Source organism: Pan paniscus, chromosome 6 (genome assembly GCF_029289425.2).
Source record: "Pan paniscus chromosome 6, NHGRI_mPanPan1-v2.0_pri, whole genome shotgun sequence".
NCBI lineage: Eukaryota > Metazoa > Chordata > Mammalia > Primates > Hominidae > Pan > Pan paniscus.
Window position 1 is genome coordinate 158,915,200 of NC_073255.2, and position 24,026 is coordinate 158,939,225.

General features: G+C 36.0%; 1 protein-coding gene across 4 annotated transcripts in view; it reads left to right on the forward strand.

Moving 5' to 3' along the window:
* PTPRZ1 (protein tyrosine phosphatase receptor type Z1) overlaps nucleotides 1-18,996 on the forward strand; it is a 190,685-nt gene extending 171,689 nt beyond the window's left edge. For all 4 annotated transcript variants that reach the window (XM_003808636.6, XM_008960703.5, XM_008960705.5 and 1 more), the window contains 8 exons: nucleotides 1,329-1,475; nucleotides 8,336-8,429; nucleotides 8,784-8,857; nucleotides 10,830-10,958; nucleotides 11,865-12,011; nucleotides 15,760-15,902; nucleotides 16,713-16,848; nucleotides 18,040-18,996. In XM_003808636.6, coding sequence (XP_003808684.4) covers nucleotides 1,329-1,475; nucleotides 8,336-8,429; nucleotides 8,784-8,857; nucleotides 10,830-10,958; nucleotides 11,865-12,011; nucleotides 15,760-15,902; nucleotides 16,713-16,848; nucleotides 18,040-18,180 — 1,011 coding nt within the window. In that variant the 3' untranslated portion in view covers nucleotides 18,181-18,996. The remainder of the gene's footprint in view (nucleotides 1-1,328; nucleotides 1,476-8,335; nucleotides 8,430-8,783; nucleotides 8,858-10,829; nucleotides 10,959-11,864; nucleotides 12,012-15,759; nucleotides 15,903-16,712; nucleotides 16,849-18,039) is intronic.
* The last annotated feature ends 5,030 nt before the right edge of the window (nucleotides 18,997-24,026 follow it).

Below are 24,026 nucleotides of genomic sequence, written 5' to 3' on the forward strand. Positions count from 1 at the left end.
CATCTTAACTGATTACATCTGTAACAAACTTTTCTGCAAATAAAATCACACTCTGAGTTATCAGGCGGTTAGAGCTTTAATATATCTTTGTGGGGGGACACCATTCAACCCATGACACCAGTAACTGCAGCTATGTCATGAATGAGCCAGATAAATTTTATCTGTTTTGTGACCCCAAATAGGGAATATCCTTTAAAATGACACTGGTCACAGAGAAGATACAGCAAAAGTCTAAGTAGAGTGGTCCACACACATCCTTGCTAGCAAAAATCTCAAGTTCTTCATATACATAGTGGATGAATCGATTCATTTTTTAAAAAAAATATAAATTATGCTTAAATTATATCCATTTTAAGCCCATATAGTTTACCCGTAAGTGACAGAACAGCGTCAGCAAATCTGCATTTTATCTTCACTGTTTCTAAATAAAAATGAACTTAAATGGAAACCTATGAATGGCAGCTTGAAAGCAATCAGAAACACATGGCTGAGTGGGCTTCAAAACGAAACCACACCAAACTTCCTTCCATCCATTATCCTGAGCAAACTTGCGCAGGAACAGAAAACCAAATACCACATGTTCTCACTTATAAGTGGGAGCTAAATGATGAGAGCACATAGAGACATAGAGGGGAACAACACACACTGGGGCCTTTCAGAGGGTGGAGGATGGGAGGAGGGAGAGAATCAGGAAAAATAACTAATGGACTAATGGGTATGAGCCTTAATACCTGGGTGATGAAATAGTCTATACAACAAACCCCCATGACACAAGTTGACCTGTGTAACAAACCTGCACATGTACCCTTGAACTTAAAATAAACATTAAAAAATAACATTCTGGTCATATAAGACCAAGAAAGAGTCCCGTATGTGAAATATCAGAGAACTATTAACAACTATATATAAAATTGAGTTAAATTGTATATGACAAGCGAAAAGGAGAGTTGGCGTTGCCAGAAGGGGTAGGCCCACCAGAAGTGTAGAAGTCAAGAAAGCCCTCTCACGAAGTATAGAGGTGTCAAGTTTGAAGGATAGGCAGAGAGGACATTCCTTTGCCTTGCCAACTCTTCCTGCCTCCTAACCTATTGTGTATTGCCAACAATACATAATAAATGAAGAGGTAAGGAATGAGAAGAGGTTCTTTCTTCTGTGACCACTTCCTTTCCTCTGTCTGACTTCCTTCCAGGTTTAGTAAGCAATCTTTTGTGGGTCTTCCCCCATTCTGTAAAACTCTCCTTGTCTGTCAATGAAAGGTACTATGTTTGTAGGTAGGTACATATGAGGAAAACTTGAAGTAATGTTGCTTATTGTCATTGTTTTGCCAGGAGCAATATGTCTTCATTCATGATACACTGGTTGAGGCCATACTTAGTAAAGAAACTGAGGTGCTGGACAGTCATATTCATGCCTATGTTAATGCACTCCTCATTCCTGGACCAGCAGGCAAAACAAAGCTAGAGAAACAATTCCAGGTGAGTCCTCTTGGAAGCCTCTTGGATGTCACTACAGAACTGAAAGTCCCTGCATCTTCTCATTTGAGTTGACAGGGTCATGTTGAGTGGGCAGTGTGGGTACAATGACTTTGTATTTGAGCCATCGTTGTTCCTTACTGTGGGCTACAGTGCCACATGGTAAATTTCAAGGAGAAACATAATTCTGAGTAGCAAGAAGAAAAGTTCTCAGAAACCTTAAACTAACTTTTATAAATGCAAACTTGGTCGAGAAAAGAAGGGCACAGAGCATAACAGAATGAACAGAAAGAACTTGTAAAACAGACTATATAAGTGCTCTTTTTACTTTGAAAAAAAAGCAGACCACTTAAACATGAGTGCGGTGGCTCAGGCTGTTCCTGATACTCTTTGGAAAAAATCTGTGTCTCACTTGAAACCCCTGGACCAAAGTAGTACACACTGGAATAAGAGCTTCTTCAACCCCAGTTTCTCCCCCTCACCCTGTCTCAAGGCCATAAGCCAGAGACAAGAGCATGTTTTGTCCATATTGTACTTCCCACAATACCAGCTCTCTGACTTTCAGAAATCAGTAGGCAAAGAATTCAGAAAGCAGGTGTTACCGGACCTGCCAGCTGAGACCAAAGCATTTGCAGAATCGTAGCTTTCCACAGGAATGGGGGCTATATTATTTCACTCCACATTGTTCCTGTGCTATCCGCTTGCTTCTCAGAATTCCTGGAGAAACAGGGCCAAATTTTGAAGAATGAATATCTGGGAAGAATTTGGAAGACCTTAGAAAAACCCAGGAGAGTTAACAAATGTTGAGATTTCACTTATTTCTCCTGCTTTGCTCCCCAGTCTACAGCATAGGATGTTAGCCACCATGAATTCCTTTGGGCCGTTTGCCTTTTAAATTACTGCACGGTGTGCCTTTGGAGGTGTAAGAGAAAGATTGGGGTCAATACTGAGTTTAGAACCTGTTGTCAGAAAGTCATACATGTTTTACTCAGCCAAGCTTATCTCAGTCATAAAGGAATGCCTTAGGGGGGAAAAGAGTATGCAGTTGGGTTTCAGATAATAAAGAAATGTTAAAATGTAATTAAGTTGTAAAGATATCTTTTCCCTAAATAAATTACACACACACATACACACACACAATATTACCCATTTCAACAAAACTCTCATTTAAATATGATTTGCCCCTGTGTAGTTGCATAAAAAAATTGATATGGTAAGCTAAATAATCCAGGATCAAAATGAAAATATTAACTATAAGGTCAGAATTCAATTGAAAAGAGAGATATTTTACTTTCTTTCCTGTTAACATCATAAATAGGGAAATGTATTTGTGTGTATGTATGTGTACCATCCCATAAAAAAGATATCTATTCGAGTTTGTCTGTAGAAAATTTCCTTGAAATAAGTTGAATATCTGTTTATTCAACAAGTACTTATCAGACACCTGCCAGGTGCCAGGCTTTTGTGTTATTAGGATGCAAACATGAATTTGTAAAATAAATAAATAAAGCACACCCAGCTCCTAGTCCTATGGTGCCTGCAGTCTAATAGAAGATACAGGTAAGAAAACACAAACAGGCCAGGTGCAGTGGGTCACACCTGTAATTCCTCTGTTTTGGGAGACCATGGTCAAGAATTTGAGACCAGCTTGGGCAACAGAACAAGACCCTATCTCTATAAAAAAATTTGCTGGGTGGGTGGCATGAGCCTGTAGTCCTAGCTACTCCAGAGGCTGAGGTGAGAGAATTGCTTGAGCTCAGAAGTTCAAGATTACAGTGAGCTATGATTGTGCCACTGCACTCCAGTCTGGGAGATAGAGTGAGACCTTGTCTCTAAAAAAATAAAAAAGAAAGAAAGAAACAGATAAACAAAATAGTGTGAAAAATGCCATTATAGAGGTAAAACAGGATGCTGTAGGAGTACAGGTAAGGATGCAACTTACCAGAGGAGAATTGCGTAAGATATATTTAAGAGTTGAACACAGGATTTGGTGATTCATTGGACATTGCAGAGAGAGAGGAGAGAAAAGACACAAGCATAACTACTCAGATTCTGTTTGGGCTCTGGGAAAGTAGTGATGTCATTCACCATGATTGAGAATTCAGGAAGAGGAGGTGGTACATGCTTGAGAGGTGTGGTGAGGGAGAAGACGTGAGATATTTCCAAATCTACCTTATTTTTAGGTTCTTGGGAGATGTCCCAATAAACATGTATATTTGGCAGTTGGATACTGGGTCTGAAGCATAAGAGAGGTCTGGCCTGAAGAAATGGATTTGGGAGTGATCAGCTTAGAGATGGTTCCTTGAAGCCTTGGAATTGGATAAGATAGCCAATTAAAAATGAAATGTCTAAGAAAGGTTAGAAAGGATTACTTAAGAAAACATGTTAATTAACCTATAAATGGCCAGCCCACAAAGGAAAGGGGGGAAGTGACATCAGAAGGTAGGAGAAAATTTGGGACAGCGGAATATACTAGGATCCAAAGTAAATAATGTTTCTTGAAAGGGGAAGTGAACAGAGATGGCAAGTGCTAATGACAAATCAAGTATGTTGGGAATGGAGAAGGCCGTTGGATTTAGACAGAAGTCATTGATCACCTTTGTCTAAGAGCTATTTGGAAAGTATAGCATTGACACCAGATTACAGGGAGTTAAGGAGTAAATAGATTTGAGGAATTAAAGACAATTATATAACTCTTAAAAATTGTTTACTCCGTATAGAATGATTAAGATAACTGTAAGAAAACTTTGAGTTAGTAAGATTTGAGGGGTGTTTATTTGGGGTTTCTTTGCTTATGTTTTAATATGAGACATGAGAGCTTCTTTAAAAACTAATGGGAAGGGAGATAATTGGAGTGTACAGAGACCCTGAGTGGTACAAAGAGGCAGGATTCAGGACACAGGTAAAGGAATTAGTGTTCAAAATCAGTAAAACCTATGTGCATGTTTACAGTAGTAGACGTATAGGCTCTAAGGCTGGAGGCTGAGGAAGTACTCTATGGTTTCTATTCTCTGTGAAGAGAAGGTGGGTGTGTGTGAGTGTGTGTGTGTGTGTGTGTGTGTGGTGTGTTGTACATATATTCCTTTTTTTTTTTTTTCCTCTGAGACAGGGTCTCACTCTGTCACCCAGGCTGGAGTGCAGAGGCACAATCTCGGCTCACTGCAACCTTCCTCTCCCTGGCTTAACTGATCCTCCTACCTCAGCCTCCCGAGTGGCTAGGACTATAGCAAGTGTACACAACCACGCCTGGTTAATTTTTTAAATGTTTTTTGTAGAGATGGGGTTTCGCCATGTTGCCCAGATGGTTTCGAACTCCTGAGCTCAAGCGATCTGCCTTCTGTAGCCTCACAAAGTGCTGGAATTATAGTCATGAGCCACTGCGCCTGGCCCATTGCACACATACTCTAAAATAAAACTGTTAATAGATGCAGAGGGAAAAGGGAGATAATTTTAAGGAATCTATATCATATCAGTCATTTTCTCAGAGTGTAATACAGTAAAAATTGGAAATTGACAATGAAAGGTTTCCATAAAAATTTTGATATTTGGGCATTAAAAATACCCTTTTAAATAATATATGTATTTAAGAGGAAATTATAAAATCTTTAGAATTAAAGGTCAAAAGAAGCACTACATAACATTTTAAAAGTTTTTAAAATTAAATAGAAAATTAAAATGATTAAATAAAGATGTAACAAAACCTAATGCAGGTTCTATCAAAAGACTATTAAAATAGACAAACCTGTGTCCAGATTGATGAAGGGAGGAAAGAATGTGAGTAAATAATATTGAGATTAAAAAAAGAAATATAATTTAGAAACATTTTTAAACACAAAAGCATACTTTGAATATATTTGTGACAATACATTTGAAAACCTATATGAAATGAATAATTTATTGTATGTTCTAAAATAACTAAAAGCATATCATTGGATTGTTTGTAATACAAAGAAAGGTTGAATGCTTGAGGTGATGGATGCCCCATTTACCCTCCTGTGATTATTATGCATTGTATGCCTGCATCAGATAGCTCATGTTTTCAATAAATATTACACCTTTTATGTACCCAAAGAAATGAAAGCTAAAAAGAATTTTTAAAGGAAAAATATAATGAAAATACACTAAAAATATATAGAAAATTTAACTAGGCCAATAGCCATTAAGGAAATCAAATCAGCTGCCTAAAATCCCACCTTCAAAATATAACCAGGCCCAAAAGAATTTAATGTCACATTTTACCAATTTTTAAGGAACAGAAAATTCCAAATGTTAGCATAAAAAATCCAGGTGGAAAACTAACCCAGCTATTTTATTGGACAAATATAACTTTGATACCAAAACTGAACAAAGACAGAATAAGACACTTATAGGCCAGTATCAATAATCTTATTTAAAATATCAGCAAATCAAATCCAACAGTGTATTTCTTTAATATCATGAGCAAGTAGAGTTTATAGGGTTTATTCCAAAAATGAAATGATGGTTTAACACTGGAAAATATGAATAGATTTACATACAGAAACATTATGACCCTGTCAATTAATACAGGAAAAGTAGTCAATCAAATTCTATATTGTTCATTTAAAAAAAGAACTCTTAGTAAACCAGAAATAGAAGAAAGCTTTCTTAGCTTTCTAGAAAGTATCTGTCATAAAACTACAATAAACATCATACATAAAAATTAAAATTGGAAATGCTCTTAGTAGATTCCAGAAAAGATAAGGAATGTCAATTATTGGCACTACTATTCAACATTATTCTGGAATAGAATTAAACTAGAAGATGTATAAAGGTAGAAAAGGATTTGCAGATAGATAATATAACTACCTGCAAAGAATATCAAGAGAAGCAAAAGAGAAAATAATTTTCTTTAGAGTTTAATAAACATACATAAAAATCAATAGCATTGTTATTTGTTAGCTTTGAGTGATTAGAAAATGTTTTAGAACAAAAAGGAACCCAATCATTAGCAAAAACAATAATGAAACAGTAGCAAAAACTTCATCATCTCAAAAAAGACACTTAACAAAATGTGCAGTAAATATAGAGAAATTTATAAAAGTGAATTGAAGAGCATAAAATTAGGCCCAAATAAAATATAATGTTGATACATGGAAATATTAAGATATTGCTTCTCCTTACATTGACTATAGAAGTCAATGCAGTATCAATCGAATTTATGGCAGGATTTTTCATGGAAAATGTAGAACAGATTTTAATTTAGCATGGAAAATTAAAGAGCCAAAATATCACCCATACTGAAAAGGAAATAATAATAGAAGAATTCTGTTGTACTGTATATGGAAGACTTATGACGTGATATAATAGTATTGGAAAACGGAGGAATCTAGCAGAGGAATGATGCATTTGAGGAAATCTGTTATGTGGTAGAGATAACATTACATATCAGTGAAGAAACAGCAGACTAATCTATAAATAACATTGGGAAAATTTTCATGTCAAAAAAAGTAACATTGTATCTCTACCACTCCTCAAACACTAAAATGTATTCAAGATGGATTAACTACCTAAAGGTGAAAGCAAACCTTTATAACTATTGTAAGATCATTTTAGAAAAGAAAATATTGGGTTGGGCACAGTAGCTCACACCAGTAATCCCAATACTTTGGGAGGCCAAGGCAGGGGGATTGCTTGAGCCCAGGAGTTCGAGACCAGCCTGGGTAATATGGTGAAACCCCTTCTCTATAAAAAATACCAAAATTAGCCAGGTGTGGTGGTGCATGCCTGTAGTGCCAGCCACTCGGGAGGCTGAGGCAGGAGGAACTCATGAGCACAGGAGGTTGAAGCTGCATGCACTCCAGCCTGGGTGACAGAGTGGACACCTGTCTCAAAAAAGAAGAGAAGAGGAGGAGAGGGGAGGGGAAGGAAGGGGAGGGGAGGGGAAAGGAGAAGAGGGGAGGGGAGGAAAATGCACAGCAGGGCATATATTGGAAAGTATTTCTTAATAACTTCAGGACAGAGAAGGACTTCTTACGTAAAATGATAATTTGCAGAAAACTTAAAGAAAAATAAATTGGCTGTAAATCTCTGTGTGATTAAAGAAACTGAAGATGTTTCCAACTTTTTACACACTATAGATTTACATTCAACACAGCAAGAACCCCCCACAAATTAATAAGTGGCAATGAAGTAAAAATATGAAAAGGCAATCATCAAAGAAGATATCTTAATGACTAATGAGCACCAAAATTCACAATTTCACAGAAATTAAGACAATGCAAATCAAAACCATGATATACTATTTTTCATTTATCCGACTGTCAAAAATAAAACACTGAATAACTGAATACTCCTAATGCTCTATGGAAACCGTCACACGTGCACATTAAGAGACATACAGGAGATGCTCATATCTATAAAGCTATACAATTGCAAAACACTGCAAATACCCAAACATTCACTAGCTGAGGAGTAGATAAACAGAATGTAGATTATTCATGTAATGGAATAGTAACAGAAGGAATAAATAAAATTGAATTATATACATATATATGTATATACACACACACACGATGTAATTTACCTCCAAACGTCTGTGTGAGATTTAAATAGAGGAAATGGAGGTTGCACATCTATAGTGGAAGCCGTGAGGAAGATTCTCTCAATGCTAAAAGAATTACTAGAGATGTCTTTGCTTCTTGTAACTCCCCTGGTGTAAAATACAGAAGCTCCAGGAAGTTCACTAAAACAAGGTTAAATTCAAGGAATTGTTGGAAAACATTTCATATATATTTTTAGTCAGTATCTTATGTTGATTGGTGTGTGTGTGTCTGTAAGTGTGTGTGTGTGTATTTGGGGGACTTAAATGAAATAACCTATATTTTTTTTACTTTCTTGCCCAGCTCCTGAGCCAGTCAAATATACAGCAGAGTGACTATTCTGCAGCCCTAAAGCAATGCAACAGGGAAAAGAATCGAACTTCTTCTATCATCCCTGGTAAGTTGTGTTGATCCTTGAAAAAACAACTCTTTTAAAATAATAAAAGCCTTGTAGGAAATTTGGCAATATTTGTATACCTTTGGAGCAAATGGAGCACATTCAGATATTTCTAATTTTGTCCAATATGTAACTGTTCCAAAGGACTCATAAATCCTTGAAGTCTTATCTAAATATGCAAAATGTATAGAAAAATTAGCTTACAGATCAGAGACACTTCAACTTGAAAAATGCAGCTATATTTTACATCTGGCATGGGGAAAAGATGGTACAGTGCTGTGAGCATGAGTTGTTTTGTTTTGTTTTGTTTTGTTTTGTTTTGTTTTGTTTTACAATGAATGTTCTGTGTTCCAGTGGAAAGATCAAGGGTTGGCATTTCATCCCTGAGTGGAGAAGGCACAGACTACATCAATGCCTCCTATATCATGGTAAGTCAGAGAAGTCACTGAGGAGACTGCCAGCTTGTGTTACAGGGATCAAAACCAGAATGGGCTGCCAGAAGCAAAGACTACAGGCATGGGCAAATGAGTGGTAAATTTAAGTTAAATCTGTTGACTGCAAGCCCACAGTCCACACCAACAGTTGTAATAATGGCATGCTTTTATGTGTGCTGGGACTGAAGAAACCTCAAGCAAGACCAATTAGCAGATGCAGGAACACAAACTCACCATTTAGGGCTGATGAGTAGATATAAAACTTATACCTGCTTGTCTAAAAGGCTTTATTTCCTTCACTAAGGCAGAACCCCTGAGCAAACCTGGGATTCACTGGCTTCAGCAAAGCCTAACCTCACTGACATCACTACTCCAGGTTTGCAGCATGATTTTTAGCCTGCAAACTGGGCTCATTTTAGGACCTGGATTTCTAAAGATACAATGCTTTTCTTCTGCATTTACATCTTTTGTGTGAGGGATGAGTGTTTTAGTAGCTGTTGTGTGACCTTCATTAACATTTAAGGTCAATCAATCACGGAGCTTGGCTTCTGATGAAAAGCTCCTAATTCTTATTCCAAAACCTCTGTTCTATTTATCCAGCAAAGAAAATATTAAGGAATATCTATGCAGGAAACACAGGGATGTGTGGTAGTAGCATCTAAATACATTCACATTTCAAATGAGCCACTGGGTGATAGGAATGGGATCTGAAAGCAGAAGGGGCTAGAAGAGCCAGGACTTTAGTAACAGTATAAATATCACAGTTAATACAATAGCTCTAGCTTCTAGGTATCTGTAGCAAAATATGCAAGATGTCTCCCTGGTTCCTCTCTTGTAGAGGCAACCAAGGTGTCTGGACACCAAAGTGGGAAATGTAAACTCTCCTGTAGATTTCCCACTCTCTGTGGAGTAAGAGACAGTATCCACAAAGCAGTTTGGTAAGTCTACAGCTAGAGGTGTGTTTTTAATTAAACTGTTCAAGTTTCTCTATCAGCTTAGCTGATAGCTACCATTCTCAGTGACCACCAGACGCCCAGATGAAAGAGCACCGATAAGGGATTCACCTGCATGGGTTCCATTGAGCAGTCTCACCTAAAGTCTTCAATGAAAAACCACAGTGTGAAAATTCAGAGTTTTTAGTATTTATGGACCCTGAAGGGTTCATGGCACTGGAGGCCACATGCATAGAGCTTAGGCAGAGCAAGCAGGGAAAGGGAGAAAAGGACCCATGGACCAATGCCTCCACTGAGTCCAGGGCATTATCCAAGTAGGTTTTCCATGGGGAGTTTTACTTGATGGGTTTAAAGCAAGCAGGCACAAGTCCCAGGAGGTTATGTAGTGACTGAGAGGTATTTACTATGGCATATCTGCAAAGTCCATGTAGGTGCGAGGGTCAGCGAGGCCAGCCAAGCAGGCTGTTCTGTAGTGAAATGGTCACTATGGAGCAGTTTCGTAAGTTAGACAACTGGATCGATCACTTTAAGGAACTGGTGGATGGGACGATGTAGAACTGGAAACTGTATCAAGGTGACTGAACCCTGCTTCTGGCATGACAAAGTCCAACTTATATTTAAAAGGAATGCCAAGGCAACATAAAAATCATAAACATTCACTACAGGATGATAGGTAACCTTGAATACTACATCTGACTTCTTAAGGCAAACTTGGGCACAATGCTTAATTTCTAAAGCCTCGGTTTAATAATCTGTAAAATGGGGGTCACAGTTCCTATCTCACAGTATTGCTGTGAGGAACAAACGATTTAAGAGAAAAAAAACACATAGTGTCACACCTAACATACAAAGTGCCCAGTAAGCATTGGCTATAATAATCATATTACTACATATAGACACAATCTGCAATTCAAAAGACTATTTTGACTTAAGGTCCATTGATGTATAAATGTTTATCTGAATGTTTAAAGGCATACGCCAGTGCTGTTTTTGTCTTCTCTTTGGTTTTTTAGGGCTATTACCAGAGCAATGAATTCATCATTACCCAGCACCCTCTCCTTCATACCATCAAGGATTTCTGGAGGATGATATGGGACCATAATGCCCAACTGGTGGTTATGATTCCTGATGGCCAAAACATGGTAAGTCCGTTAGACCACTTTTGGGACTTCCTTTACAGAGGAATATCAGGTTACAAATAGCAAAAAGTCCAGCATACAAACAAGCAAAGTAATTTTGTTTTCAACTAATAAACTAATGTCATTGAAGGCATACTCTTCTACTGTTGGGCTTGGTTTCATTATACAATCTCCTAGGTCAAAGTGATGAATAAAAGTTTTAAATGAAAGTAGATATAAATGAACTTAAATGCATGTGTTTTGTGACATTGCTTAAGAAAATTAGAAACACAGCCATGAAAGAAATCAGTCTATATGCTTCTATTTACATTTTTAAAATAAAATGTGTTAGAATATTTAGAGATTCCCTGAGTTTAAGGAGGTCTCTAATTTTTTCTTTAAAAAAAGACCTAGCTAGAATTAAGTGAGTTCCTAGTATAGGAAGGACTTTTTTAGTATAAGAAAAGCAGGGATATCCCATCTCCCTCTATATATATGTTTGGAGAACCCAACGAGTAAAATAAAGTAAATATTTCATTTAGGCTTTACATGCTTACTTAGCTTTGATATTCAGTTCTTATCTATAAAGTTATTGTGTGACCATTACACATGAGGCTGGAAATTTCTGAGCTCTTAAAATCACTTGAATCTTCTGTACTCAGTTGTCAATTACAGAAGCAATAAGCTTATCATTGTGGATAAGCTAAGAGCATAAAATAATAAAGCAATAGTTTGGGTTCCTAAGTGTGATATTGTATTCAGCACATCAATCTAGTTGAAGGCACGAGGAAGATGTTAAGAGTAAATATTCAGATTCAAAGAAAAATTGGAGTTGAAATTTCTGTGCCAACCAATTAACTTTATTTCACAATCTGACTTATTGGACATTTTATTAAAATCTAGACTCTTCTTTCATTTGCAATTCTGCAGGCAGAAGATGAATTTGTTTACTGGCCAAATAAAGATGAGCCTATAAATTGTGAGAGCTTTAAGGTCACTCTTATGGCTGAAGAACACAAATGTCTATCTAATGAGGAAAAACTTATAATTCAGGACTTTATCTTAGAAGCTACACAGGTAAGGATATAAGTTAAATGACAAACTTTTTATCTTAAACACATGTTAAACATATTCTGACCTAAGGATCTGTCCTAGAAACGAAAAGCATGATTCTGATTTTTTCCCCATTGAGACAATTACACAAATAATCAAATTACCTTGTCACTTTCATTTTCAAAATGGTATAGAATCATTAAAGAATTAGTCATCACTACATCATTCCTGAATTTTACACACACAGGAAATCAAAGCTCATTTACTCCAGATTAGTGGTTGACAGAACTTAGGTGAAAAATAAACACAGTAAAAGAATAAATTTATTAATTTTAATTCTCATGTTTTAATGTAAGCCCTTACCTTGTAAGTAAAATGGGAAAAATACTACCTACCTAAACTCTCCTAAGTAAAATGGGAAAAATACTACCTACCGAAACTTACTATTCTCTACCAATGTAGAAAGTTGATGAGTGATAGTGATGTAATAGTTGATAAATGAAGTGCTTTGAAAACACACAGGACAATAAACTAAGAATATTTTACTAAAGTCTTGGTTATCTATTACACAAGATACTGTTGTTATCTACAAGATAATACATTGTTTTACTAAACTTAATTATATGCAAATATCTATTATTGAATTATTTGTCAATGATTATTTACATAGAGCTATAGTAAAATACTAAAAGATACTAACAATGATGTCTAAGGAATGTGAGATTCAGAGTACCTTCTCAATATGACAAAGATTAAATCATGTTCCAAATAATTTGAATGTTTCACTTTTCTCTAGTTCTGAAAACTAGTACATATATGGTATACAAGAAGATTCTCTACTCTCTAGAATATTTAAATGACCAATACATATAAACTTGATAATATAAATAACTAATAGTGTAAACAGCATAGCAGTGGAATAGTATCCTATCTCATTAAAACAAAAAAGACTTAGGTCTTTATTTGTAAAATGAAGGGCAGAAACTAGAAGGCTCGTAAGGTCCCTGAGAGCTCTTAATGTTCCATGCTAATTTCTACCTCTGATTACTCACTCCCTGATCACTTTAGTAGCATCCATTTAGATCTGCCATCTCTCATGCCTTCTTCTCATTATTCCTAGTTAGTAAGAAAGCCTATTAAAAGAGTAATAATCATTATATACCTGTTATCTTGTCACACCCATTATCCTGATCACTGATCATAGTTAATATCTTGCTCAGCACTGGGAAATTAGCACTGTTTTTCTCCTAGTATTATGCAGAAAATAAACTAGATAATACAGGTTCCTGACTGATCCCAATTCAGTATGTCTCATCTATGTAAATCAGCTATTATGGACAACTTGATAATCCAGGAGCCCAACCCAGGGATCTTTGTTATTTCTATAACAAAGATCAAAAAAGAAGGAAAGACTAAAGTGGACAGTTTCATTAACTTCAGACATTTTTAGGCACTTTACCCAAATATCACATTTGAGGTTAGTAGACAAGTGAAGGTCTATGCTACTGAGCTCAAAAGCCAGGGGCCTTTTTTTTGTGTATTTGTTATGAGGACTATTTTAAAGAATTTATTAAATATTGAATATATTTAAGATGTGTATATTATATGTGCAAGGTTTAACAATTATGTTAAATTACTTTTACCCACCATTGACTTTAAGAAATAGAACATGGCCTTGACCATCAAGTCTTTCATGTGCTCCCTCTCCCCTTCATCCTCTCCTCACTTCAGAAGTAGCCTCTTCCTGAATTAGTGTTTATTGTTCTCTTGACTTATTTTATCAGTTAACCCTTGTCTTTGTTTTCCTTCACACGTGTGCTGCTTACTTTTAAATATCTGTGAACTTTATATAAATTATGTGTATTATGCTACTGAGATTTATCTATGTATTTGGGTATAGTTCAAATTCATTTACTGCTGCTGCTTAGCATTCCAGATAATACATACCCTTTTTTCTATTTTACATGCAAATTATTACTTGTTTGTTGGGTTTTGTCTTGGTTTGATGTTGCTATTACAAACAGTGCTGATATGAATATTTTTAGTCACATGCAAAATTTCCTCTTGGGGATATCCTGAGAATTCCCCTGCTGTGTTATTGTGTTGGATCATCTTCAACTTTCTTTAACTTTACTAAATGAAGTCAATTGTTTTCCAAAGTCGTCCTACAAAGGTATCCTCTCATCGGGAATGTATGAGTGCACTACATCCTCATCAGTGCTTGTGCTGGGAATGAAACGGCATCTCTTATTGGTTTTAATTTGCATTTCTCTTGTTGAAAATGAAGTTTTCAACATAACTTTACATTTTTACATAATTATTTACATAAATAATATTTTTACATAAAATATGCTTTATACATAATATTTTTACATAAACATATTTTTATATAAATTAATTGACCATTCAGATTTTATCTTTTGTACTGTGTCTGTTCATGATTTTTGCCCATTTTTCTGTTAGGTTATTTATCACTTACTGATTTATCAGAGGTCTCGTATTGTGGATACTAATCCTTTGTCAGCTGCATATATTGCAAATACTTTCTCCCAGTTTGGGATTTGAATTTTTTACTTTCTTTGTGATTCTTTTTTTTTCTTTGTCTTTTTTTTGGTGAAAGAAAAGTTTTGAAGTTTAATCTATATGAATGTATTGATCTTTTTATTCCTGGCCTTTAAAAGGAAACCATCATTTAGTATCTTAAAAAAATACCGTTTACCCTGAAATCATGAAGATGCTCTCTTACACTGTTTTCCAAACGTACCACCTGAAATTGACTTTTTGTATTATATTTTGTGAGACAAGGGTTTGGTTTCATTATTTTCCATGTGATACCTATTGTCCCACCATTATTTATGAATTAGCAATATCAGTTCAGTCATTCATATAGTGTGTGTGTATATATATATATGTGTATATATATATGTGTGTATATATATGTGTGTGTATATATACATATATACACAATATATATATGTGCTTGTTCTAAGACATTTATTTTATTCCATTGGTCACTTTGTTCATCCCTCAGCCACAATGGCAGTGTTTTACTTCTTATAGCTTAGAGTAATTCTTGATATCTGATGAGTTAATTTCCTCTATTGTTTTTCTTATTTACCAGTATCTTGGCTATTTTGGCCCTTTGCGCTTTTATGTAAAATTTAGGTTCTGCTACTTGTTTTTAAAAAAGGTATCATTTTTTTTTAAAAGTACACTTTTGGAAGCTGGAGGTGAGAAGTTTAAGGGATTTATCAAGTCACAGTCTTGTTGGTCACTTAAGTAAGAATCAGAATTGGGATCCGAGTTGAACCTAGATCTCTACCTCCTTGTCGGCGTTTTCTCCACTGTGTCATGCAATCTTTTACTTAAGCCTGAGGATTACTGATAAGTGAAGAAAGTGTATGCTATTTTCAAAACAAATTTTAACACCAATGATTTCCTTTTATAAATTTGAATTTAGCAGTGCAAATACATCTTTGGTACATAGTTTCATGGTTTGTAAGCATTGGCATATTTCACCCACAGATAGAGTTTATTTTTAGAATAAAAAAACAAATTATGTTTTGTGATTCTACTAGTAAATCTATGCATGTTAAATGTGGCATCACAACTGTTTCTTCCTTCTATGATGAAGAATGTGCTGCAACTACTGCTGCTCACTCATGCCTGCCATTGGGTTTTATTACCTTACTGTAATTCCTGATTTTCCTCAATGATTCCACTCCTGGTAAACTGTCACTAACTAACATTACTTTGTGTTTTCTTGTTATAGGATGATTATGTACTTGAAGTGAGGCACTTTCAGTGTCCTAAATGGCCAAATCCAGATAGCCCCATTAGTAAAACTTTTGAACTTATAAGTGTTATAAAAGAAGAAGCTGCCAATAGGGATGGGCCTATGATTGTTCATGATGAGTAAGTTCCATGTGTTAGATGGTTTCACACCTGCACATTTTCTGGGCATATGGATATTTCTGTTGTCTTCAGACAAACCTAATGCTTTGGACCCACTGTGATGATTCAGCCATGGTGGATTATCTGCATCTTATCAATAAAGTTAACACAGAACATTTTTTTTTTTTACTTCACTTGAAGTCCCTGTTGAAGACAGAGAATGGGGTCATGATCACAAATATCTTCTCTTGCATTTGATGCTGAGAACCCTTTGTATACTAAGTCGGTGTTTTAGCAGTGAAATTTTACAGGAGCCAACCAGAGAGGCATTTTCAGTCATTGATTTCCTGGCATAGAAGTGAAATTGATACGATTTTTATTTTTCAGGAACAAGAAACTTCATCCAATAAATCTTCCTAGGATTCCATCATAGACAAATAAAAAATGCATATGCTGAACTTATGTTATAAATATATAAAATACAGTTTGTTATATATGTATTTATACATTATATTATATGTGTATTATACATGTCTTTATATGATACTCTCAGGTTTTTTTTTATTATTGCCAACTCCTTTCATAGTATACAAATAATAAACCATAAGCAAATACTAAACTTCTTTAAAGTATTCCACTATTAATATCATGAACACTTGGCAATATTTCAGATTAAATCATAGTTCTTTGTGCAAAAAGCGAAGAGAGACAATTCATTAAAAGTTTCAGTGTTTTCACTGCAAAGTTGTCAAGGCTATATGCTTTGTGAGTTCTAAATGTGAGTGGTGCATCTCAATGGAGTCTTTGTTCCTTTTCTTTTTTTTTTACAAGGCACGGAGGAGTGACGGCAGGAACTTTCTGTGCTCTGACAACCCTTATGCACCAACTAGAAAAAGAAAATTCCGTGGATGTTTACCAGGTAGCCAAGATGATCAATCTGATGAGGCCAGGAGTCTTTGCTGACATTGTAAGTAACAAGGCAGTGAACGAAATTTTTCACTGATAGAGTACAACTAACTTCCTAGAGGCTGCTGAAATCTTATGTATCAAGAAAGATCTTATTAACTGATAACATTAGTATGTAGTTTTCAAGCTGAATTACAAGTCCACAATCCATAGAACAACAACATTTAAAACTTATACTTCAGAAAATTTATGGGTAAAAACTTTTAAATCTCATGTTTGCCTTTGTGCACAATAGTAAACAATGCAAATAAGCTTAGGTGAATGTAGAAGTCATAGGCTCACCTTCAGCTCTTTGGTCTGTTTAAGGGCCTTATAAAGGGACCTTCTTCAAAGCTCCAGCCTAGACCAGTTGGCAGGAGGTCAAGATTATCTTCATGCACATGCACTGCAGAGGAGCCCCTAATAAGTCTCATTCAGGGCCGCTGAGTTGTATCAAGCTTGTGCTGCATGAAACTCCTTTCTGGAGATGCACAGTTCGCGAAAGCATTTAATTATGCACTGCTTCACATGTAGGCCTCATGGTTTTCGGCTATGATGCTGCTCACTGGTTCAGGTTCTCTGTAGCTACCTCTCCCCAAACTGCCTGAGATGGCATCTGTAAGAGAAAAACTGTTTCATGCTTCTATGTGCCACTACTCTGAGACCACAGCAGAGAAGGTACTTACCTTTGCTCATAGCAGGGCATAGGACCAGTTGGGCTGATAGAATGTGAAATTCTTCTTATTGGTGAACAGTGAAGGATTGCATTCTACATGGGTTCCTGGGCTAACAGTACAGTCATTCCTGAGATCTTTCCGTAAAGAGGCAGACCCAATGGATTTTCTAACAAGTAGAGAAAGAAGAAACTTGTTTCTGAGTGAGTTACAGGTGTCCAGTGCCAAACGGTTTCGCCCACAAGTTAACAGAACCCTGTCTCATCACCTTCTGATTTCATGAATAAGAATTAAGTACTTATTGGCAAATGTATGTAGGTTAATTTTCTAGGTCAGTGAATGGTCTGCCGATTGCAACGTTAATTTAATCAGAAGAGACATCAGTATAGGTTGTGTGCATCTGCTGAGTATAACAGTGCCCTTAACACATTGCCCTTTCATGAACAGTGCTGAAGTGTGTCTAAAAATATTTCTTCTTTTTACAAATGTATGTCTTCACTGAGCTTCCCATTTATTACCTCCCATCTTCTGTTCTCTAGGAGCAGTATCAGTTTCTCTACAAAGTGATCCTCAGCCTTGTGAGCACAAGGCAGGAAGAGAATCCATCCACCTCTCTGGACAGTAATGGTGCAGCATTGCCTGATGGAAATATAGCTGAGAGCTTAGAGTCTTTAGTTTAATACAGAAAGGGGTGGGGGAACTCACATCTGAGCATTGTTTTCCTCTTCCTAAAATTAGGCAGGAAAATCAGTCTAGTTCTGTTATCTGTTGATTTCCCATCACCTGACAGTAACTTTCATGACATAGGATTCTGCCGCCAAATTTATATCATTAACAATGTGTGCCTTTTTGCAAGACTTGTAATTTACTTATTATGTTTGAACTAAAATGATTGAATTTTACAGTATTTCTAAGAATGGAATTGTGGTATTTTTTTCTGTATTGATTTTAACAGAAAATTTCAATTTATAGAGGTTAGGAATTCCAAACTACAGAAAATGTTTGTTTTTAGTGTCAAATTTTTAGCTGTATTTGTAGCAATTATCAGGTTTGCTAGAAATATAACTTTTAATACAGTAGCCTGTAAATAAAACACTCTTCCATATGATATTCAACATTTTACAACTTCAGTATTCACCTAAAGTAGAAATAATCTGTTACTTATTGTAAATACTGCCCTAGTGTCTCCATGGACCAAATTTATATTTATAATTGTAGATTTTTATATTTTACTACTGAGTCAAGTTTTCTAGTTCTGTGTAATTGTTTAGTTTAATGACGTAGTTCATTAGCTGGTCTTACTCTACCAGTTTTCTGACATTGTATTGTGTTACCTAAGTCATTAACTTTGTTTCAGCATGTAATTTTAACTTTTGTGGAAAATAGAAATACCTTCATTTTGAAAGAAGTTTTTATGAGAATAACACCTTACCAAACATTGTTCAAATGGTTTTTATCCAAGGAATTGCAAAAATAAATATAAATATTGCCATTAATTTGTGTTTGCTTGTGGAGCATTGTGCTAAAGCGTGTGTGGCAGAAAATTGTGGATGTAGGTCCCCCTATGATGATGGCACACACACACAAAAAAAACAGCTAGTAGGATGGGACAGGATTTAGAGTGGTGGGTCCCAAATTGTGCATTGAGGTGCACAGGGAAGTCACAAAACTTTCCATTTGTGAGGAAAACAGAGCAACATGTGCAGACACTGCACAAACTTTTACTATTAAATTATTTGAACTTTACTACTTAATGAACAGAACAATTATGTATTTCTTTTGGCTTGGGGAGTGCTATGATCTGAATGTTTATGTCTCCCGACAATTTATCCCCTCACCCTCAAGGTGATAATATTAGGAAGTAGGACCTTTGGGAGGTGATTAGTTCATAAGGGCAGAGCTCTCATAAATGAGATTAGTGTCCTTATAAAAGAGGCCTGAGCGAGACCCCTCACCCCTTTCGATGTGTGAGATTATGATGAGAAGACAGCTGTCTATAAGAAAGAAAGAAAGCCTTCACCAGACATGGAATCTGCGGGCACCTTGATCTTGGAACTTCCCAGCCTCCAGAAGTGTGAGAAATAAATCTATGTTTGTTTATAAGCCACCATATTTATAGTATTTTGTTACAGCAGTCTGAATGGACCAAGACACAGAATTCTGAAAATGTTACCGATGAATTAAGAGCATCATGTAGCAAGAAATGTTGGGAACTTCCGGTTTAGAAACTAGCTGGAAGTTAGAAGTAGGCAGATTTGCTAGTCAGAGACTCCAGTATAAGCAAAGGTAAAGGAGGGGATTGGAAAAGGCATAGACAGACAAGGACTAGGAGGTAAAAAAAAATTCCAGAATGGAAAAAGAGAAGAGGTCCCATGTTGAGCAAATCTTCAAGATCCAAGAGCCACGTGGAACTGAAATTCAGGAAAATGGAATCATTAGTATCAGGCAGACTTTGATGCTTGCAGCAGTCCCCTGCCTCTGCAAGGAGTGTTTTATAATACTACCTACAAAGGAGCTCACTGTTCCCTAAGAATGCTCAGCTCAGGGCCCAGAACAGGAAGCTAGAGAAGTTTTGTTTAAACCAGTGGCTCTCAAAATATGATTCCCAGATTTGTAGCATGGACAAAATCAGGGAACTTGTTAGAAATGGAATTCTCAGATTCCCATCTGTCAGAAACTCTGGGGGCTAGGGCCCAACAATCTAATGAATGCTAAAGTTTCAGAACCATTGCTCTATAGCAACAACACTTCAGGGAGCCTCCAGTTACCTCAAGCAATATCAAGAAATTTTCACAATGTCTTTAAAATAGAGCTAAAATTAATTAGCTTTCCTTTTTATGGGAGCTTTTCTTTTAAAGCAATAGTCATGGGAGCTATGAAACAGAAATAGGCACACACAAAAAAATCTCATAAATAGTCGTGTGACAAATCCCCAAATGGTGATAAGCACCACTCTACAAGGTACAAAAAGAATTAATGTACTTCTTATTTCTCCTCCCAGAGAGGAAGGACACAAGGTTAATTTTGAATTCCTTTGTTGCTTTTCTAACCTTATCTCCTTGTCCTCTTGTTTTACAGTTTTGTTTTATCACCACCCACAATGTCTAATCATGAGCTGATTTGAATCAGTAATACATATCACCTCAATTATTTTGTCTATTTTTCCCTTAGCCTTTGTCCCAGGAACAAGCAGCCTTTGAGGAGATACAGAATTTTTTACCCTTTAAGGTTATTTATTTAGTAATGTGACTTACAGAGTCTTGTCCAACAGAAAATAATTATGCAGTAACATGTATATTATATCAGTTATGCATTCTTATATAAATGTTACTAAATATATTCTGAAACAGATTAAAAAGAAAATTCCTGTCACATACAGCAACATTTTCTCTTTCCTTGATCCTTAACTCTGAGGCAATAATCAGCTATGAGACAAATGAAAATAAATGAAGCCAGGTAAGTCAGTCAGGTAAGTATCACTCGATTTTTCCATCCAACACCAAAATTTCATTCCTTGTGTTTAACACATTCACAGCTTTTTTCCATATATTGTTTTATTTTTATAATTGTGTTCTCATTGTGAATACGTTTTTATGCTTCTTTTTATAGTGATATAGGCATTTTTTTATTACACATAATCTATAAGCCTACCTTTGCCAAGGCTATATAATATTTCATTCAGTATAGCGGTTTCAAAGAAGGGGACATTTGACACTGGCAATGTCTGGAGATATTTTTGATGATTACAACTGGCCAGAGGGTGAGGGGTGCTACTGGCAACTACTGGGTAGAAGCCAGAGATGCCACCAAACATTCAACAATGCATAGGACAGTCCTCACAACAAAGAATCACCCAGAACACAATGTCAATAGTGCCAAGACAGAGAAACCCTGTTCTTACACTATGGGTCTTGTAGTCATTTTCCTAATATTGGTTTTTTTTGTTGTTGTTTTTTGTTTTGTTTTGTTGTTTTTTTCTTTTTTCTTTTTTTTTTTTTTTTTTTGGAGACGGAGTGTCACTGTGTTGCCAGGCTGGAGTGCAGTTGTGCAATCTCAGCTCACTGCAACCTCCGCCTCCCGGGTTCATGCCATTCTCCTGCCTCAGCCTCCCGAGTAGCTGGGACAACAGGCGCGCGGGCCACCATGCCCGGCTAATTTTTTATTTTTAGTAGAGATGGGGTTTCACCATGTTGGCCAGGATGGTCTTGATCTCTTGATATCGTGATCTGCCCGCCTCAGCCTCCCAAAGTGCTGGGATTACAGGCATGAGCCACCGCGCTCAGCCCCTAATATTGGCTCTTTCGAATCTTTCCTATTACAATACAATGATAAACATTTATTTGTGCAGAAAAGCTTTTCACCAGGTTTAGGATTACTCCTCAGGACCAATTGTTGTGTTATTTGGGGGAGCAGATAGTATGAACATTTTTACCTTACTACTCTTTCACTTTCCAAAAGAGGCTGTTGAGACCTCCACTGGCAGGGTATTAGAATCCTATTGTTCCACTCATGGGTTCAGGTCTCTGCTCAAATATTATCTCCTCAGAGAAGCATTCTCTGATCAGCCTGTCTGAAGTGGCATTCCCTCCTCTCAAGAAGGAGATTCAAAATATTTAGCAGTAACCATCAGAAGAGACTGAGTCATCCGCACCAGCAGAATGTCAGCCTGTCTCTCCGCCACTCCCACCAGGCCCTCTTTGTCTCTTTATCATGCTTTATCTTTATCCATAACACTCCTTGTTTTCTGACATTATATTTGTTTGTTATTTTTCCCTTTCATTCGTATATAAGCTCCATGAGAAGAGGAGTCTTGATTCTTTTGTTAACCTCATATCCCCACATGTAGAACGGTGCCTGGCACACTAACAGCAGTCACAGTATTTTAGGTGAATGAAGAAAAAAAAAAAATGCATTGGTTTTTACCTAAAAGGAAAATACTCTTTTAAATAGTCCTTTCCTTGTAAACCTGACACTTTATAGGCAATGTTACTTAACATAATAGATTTACTAGTTTTGGCAAAATATCTGTTCTTAGTTTGTTTTTTTCTTTGGTAACACCTTTGTAAATTACTCCAGTTGAAAAAGGAAGTTCTAATGCAGCTCCAGTTTTAAATCATGGAGAGCAGTTTTGAAACCTCAAAAGTAGTATTAATCAGGAGCATAATCCATCCCTTTAGCTACCTCCATAAGGACTACAGAGTCCATCATAGTTCCAATATGATACTTCTTGAGATACTGTGACAGCAGCTTCTTCATATAAAATCAATGCAAACATTTAACAGATGCATGTTCTGCTCAAATTATACAGTGAAAATCTTACTGAATTTTAGTATTTCTTATCTGAAAGCCTCAAATCTCTTAGTACCTATTATGACAGGCTATTTCTCTAATACACAAAACTTGGAAACTATAATCTCTTTACTAGCAGATAAATTTTAAAATGTGGTATTAGAATTGAATTCTGCTTACAAATAGCGCATCAGAAATATTAAGCATTTATTGAATTGAACTTAACTCTTTAGGGAAAATGGAAAATCTGCACTTTTGTCAAGATAAACAAAACATGCTTTTTAATATTATAAACCATGATTGATTATTATCATTCATTTGCTAATTGCAACATATTCTGGTACATTAGAGATCTCTTCCTCATTAGTATGATATGGGTGTGTTAGGGTGGCATTAAATGTTAAGACATATAAATGTAAGACACTGCACCAGTTTTAAGAATCTAAACATCCTTGACATTAAATTGTAGTTACCAAGGGTTTTTGTTTTTAAGAAAAATGTTTTTAAAAAAATAAGATTTGGAAGTGGGAGTAAGAAAAACTGTAGGTGTTAAATTGAAACTTCTTGTTACATACAAAAAATTATCATCAGTCCATCAGCTGTGACACATTCTAAGCAGGCCACAAGAAGCACAGACTGACCTTAGAGAACTGCTCCAAATACGCTAATTTGAAATATTTTACTTGTGCATGAGCCATTCCCAGTATCTCTCAGATTTCTATTATCTTGCTTCAATCCTAGGAGAGTTGCTTTAGTTGTGAATTATCCATACAAAGAGATGAACTGATGCAAGTAATTGTTATCCTCATTGCTAATTTATTTAATAAAGCCTTGTAGTGAAAACTATCAGCATTAAAGTTCTTTATGAAAAATATTGAAATAGCAAAGTCTGTTATAGCACCTTCAAGGAAGCAACTTAAGAGACTTAGGAAGTTAAAACTGTATGTTTCCTGGGCTTTTTAAAGAATGTTAAATGAAAAAAGTTCCACATTTTGTCTACATGGCATTCTAGTTTTATGTCCAAGAGGATACATAAAAAGAATCAATAAAACACCTAGAGAAGAAAATGAACTGTTAAAATAATTATTAAGGCCATTGAGGAAATATTGACAAGGCCAATGAGAAAGATTAACTAGGGTAATCTCTGTGTATTCACAGCCACTCACCCTCTAGGGAACTTTTCTGCAGCAAATTATATTTTCCAAAAACAGCCAGACAGTATCTTCTGTCCTGTATG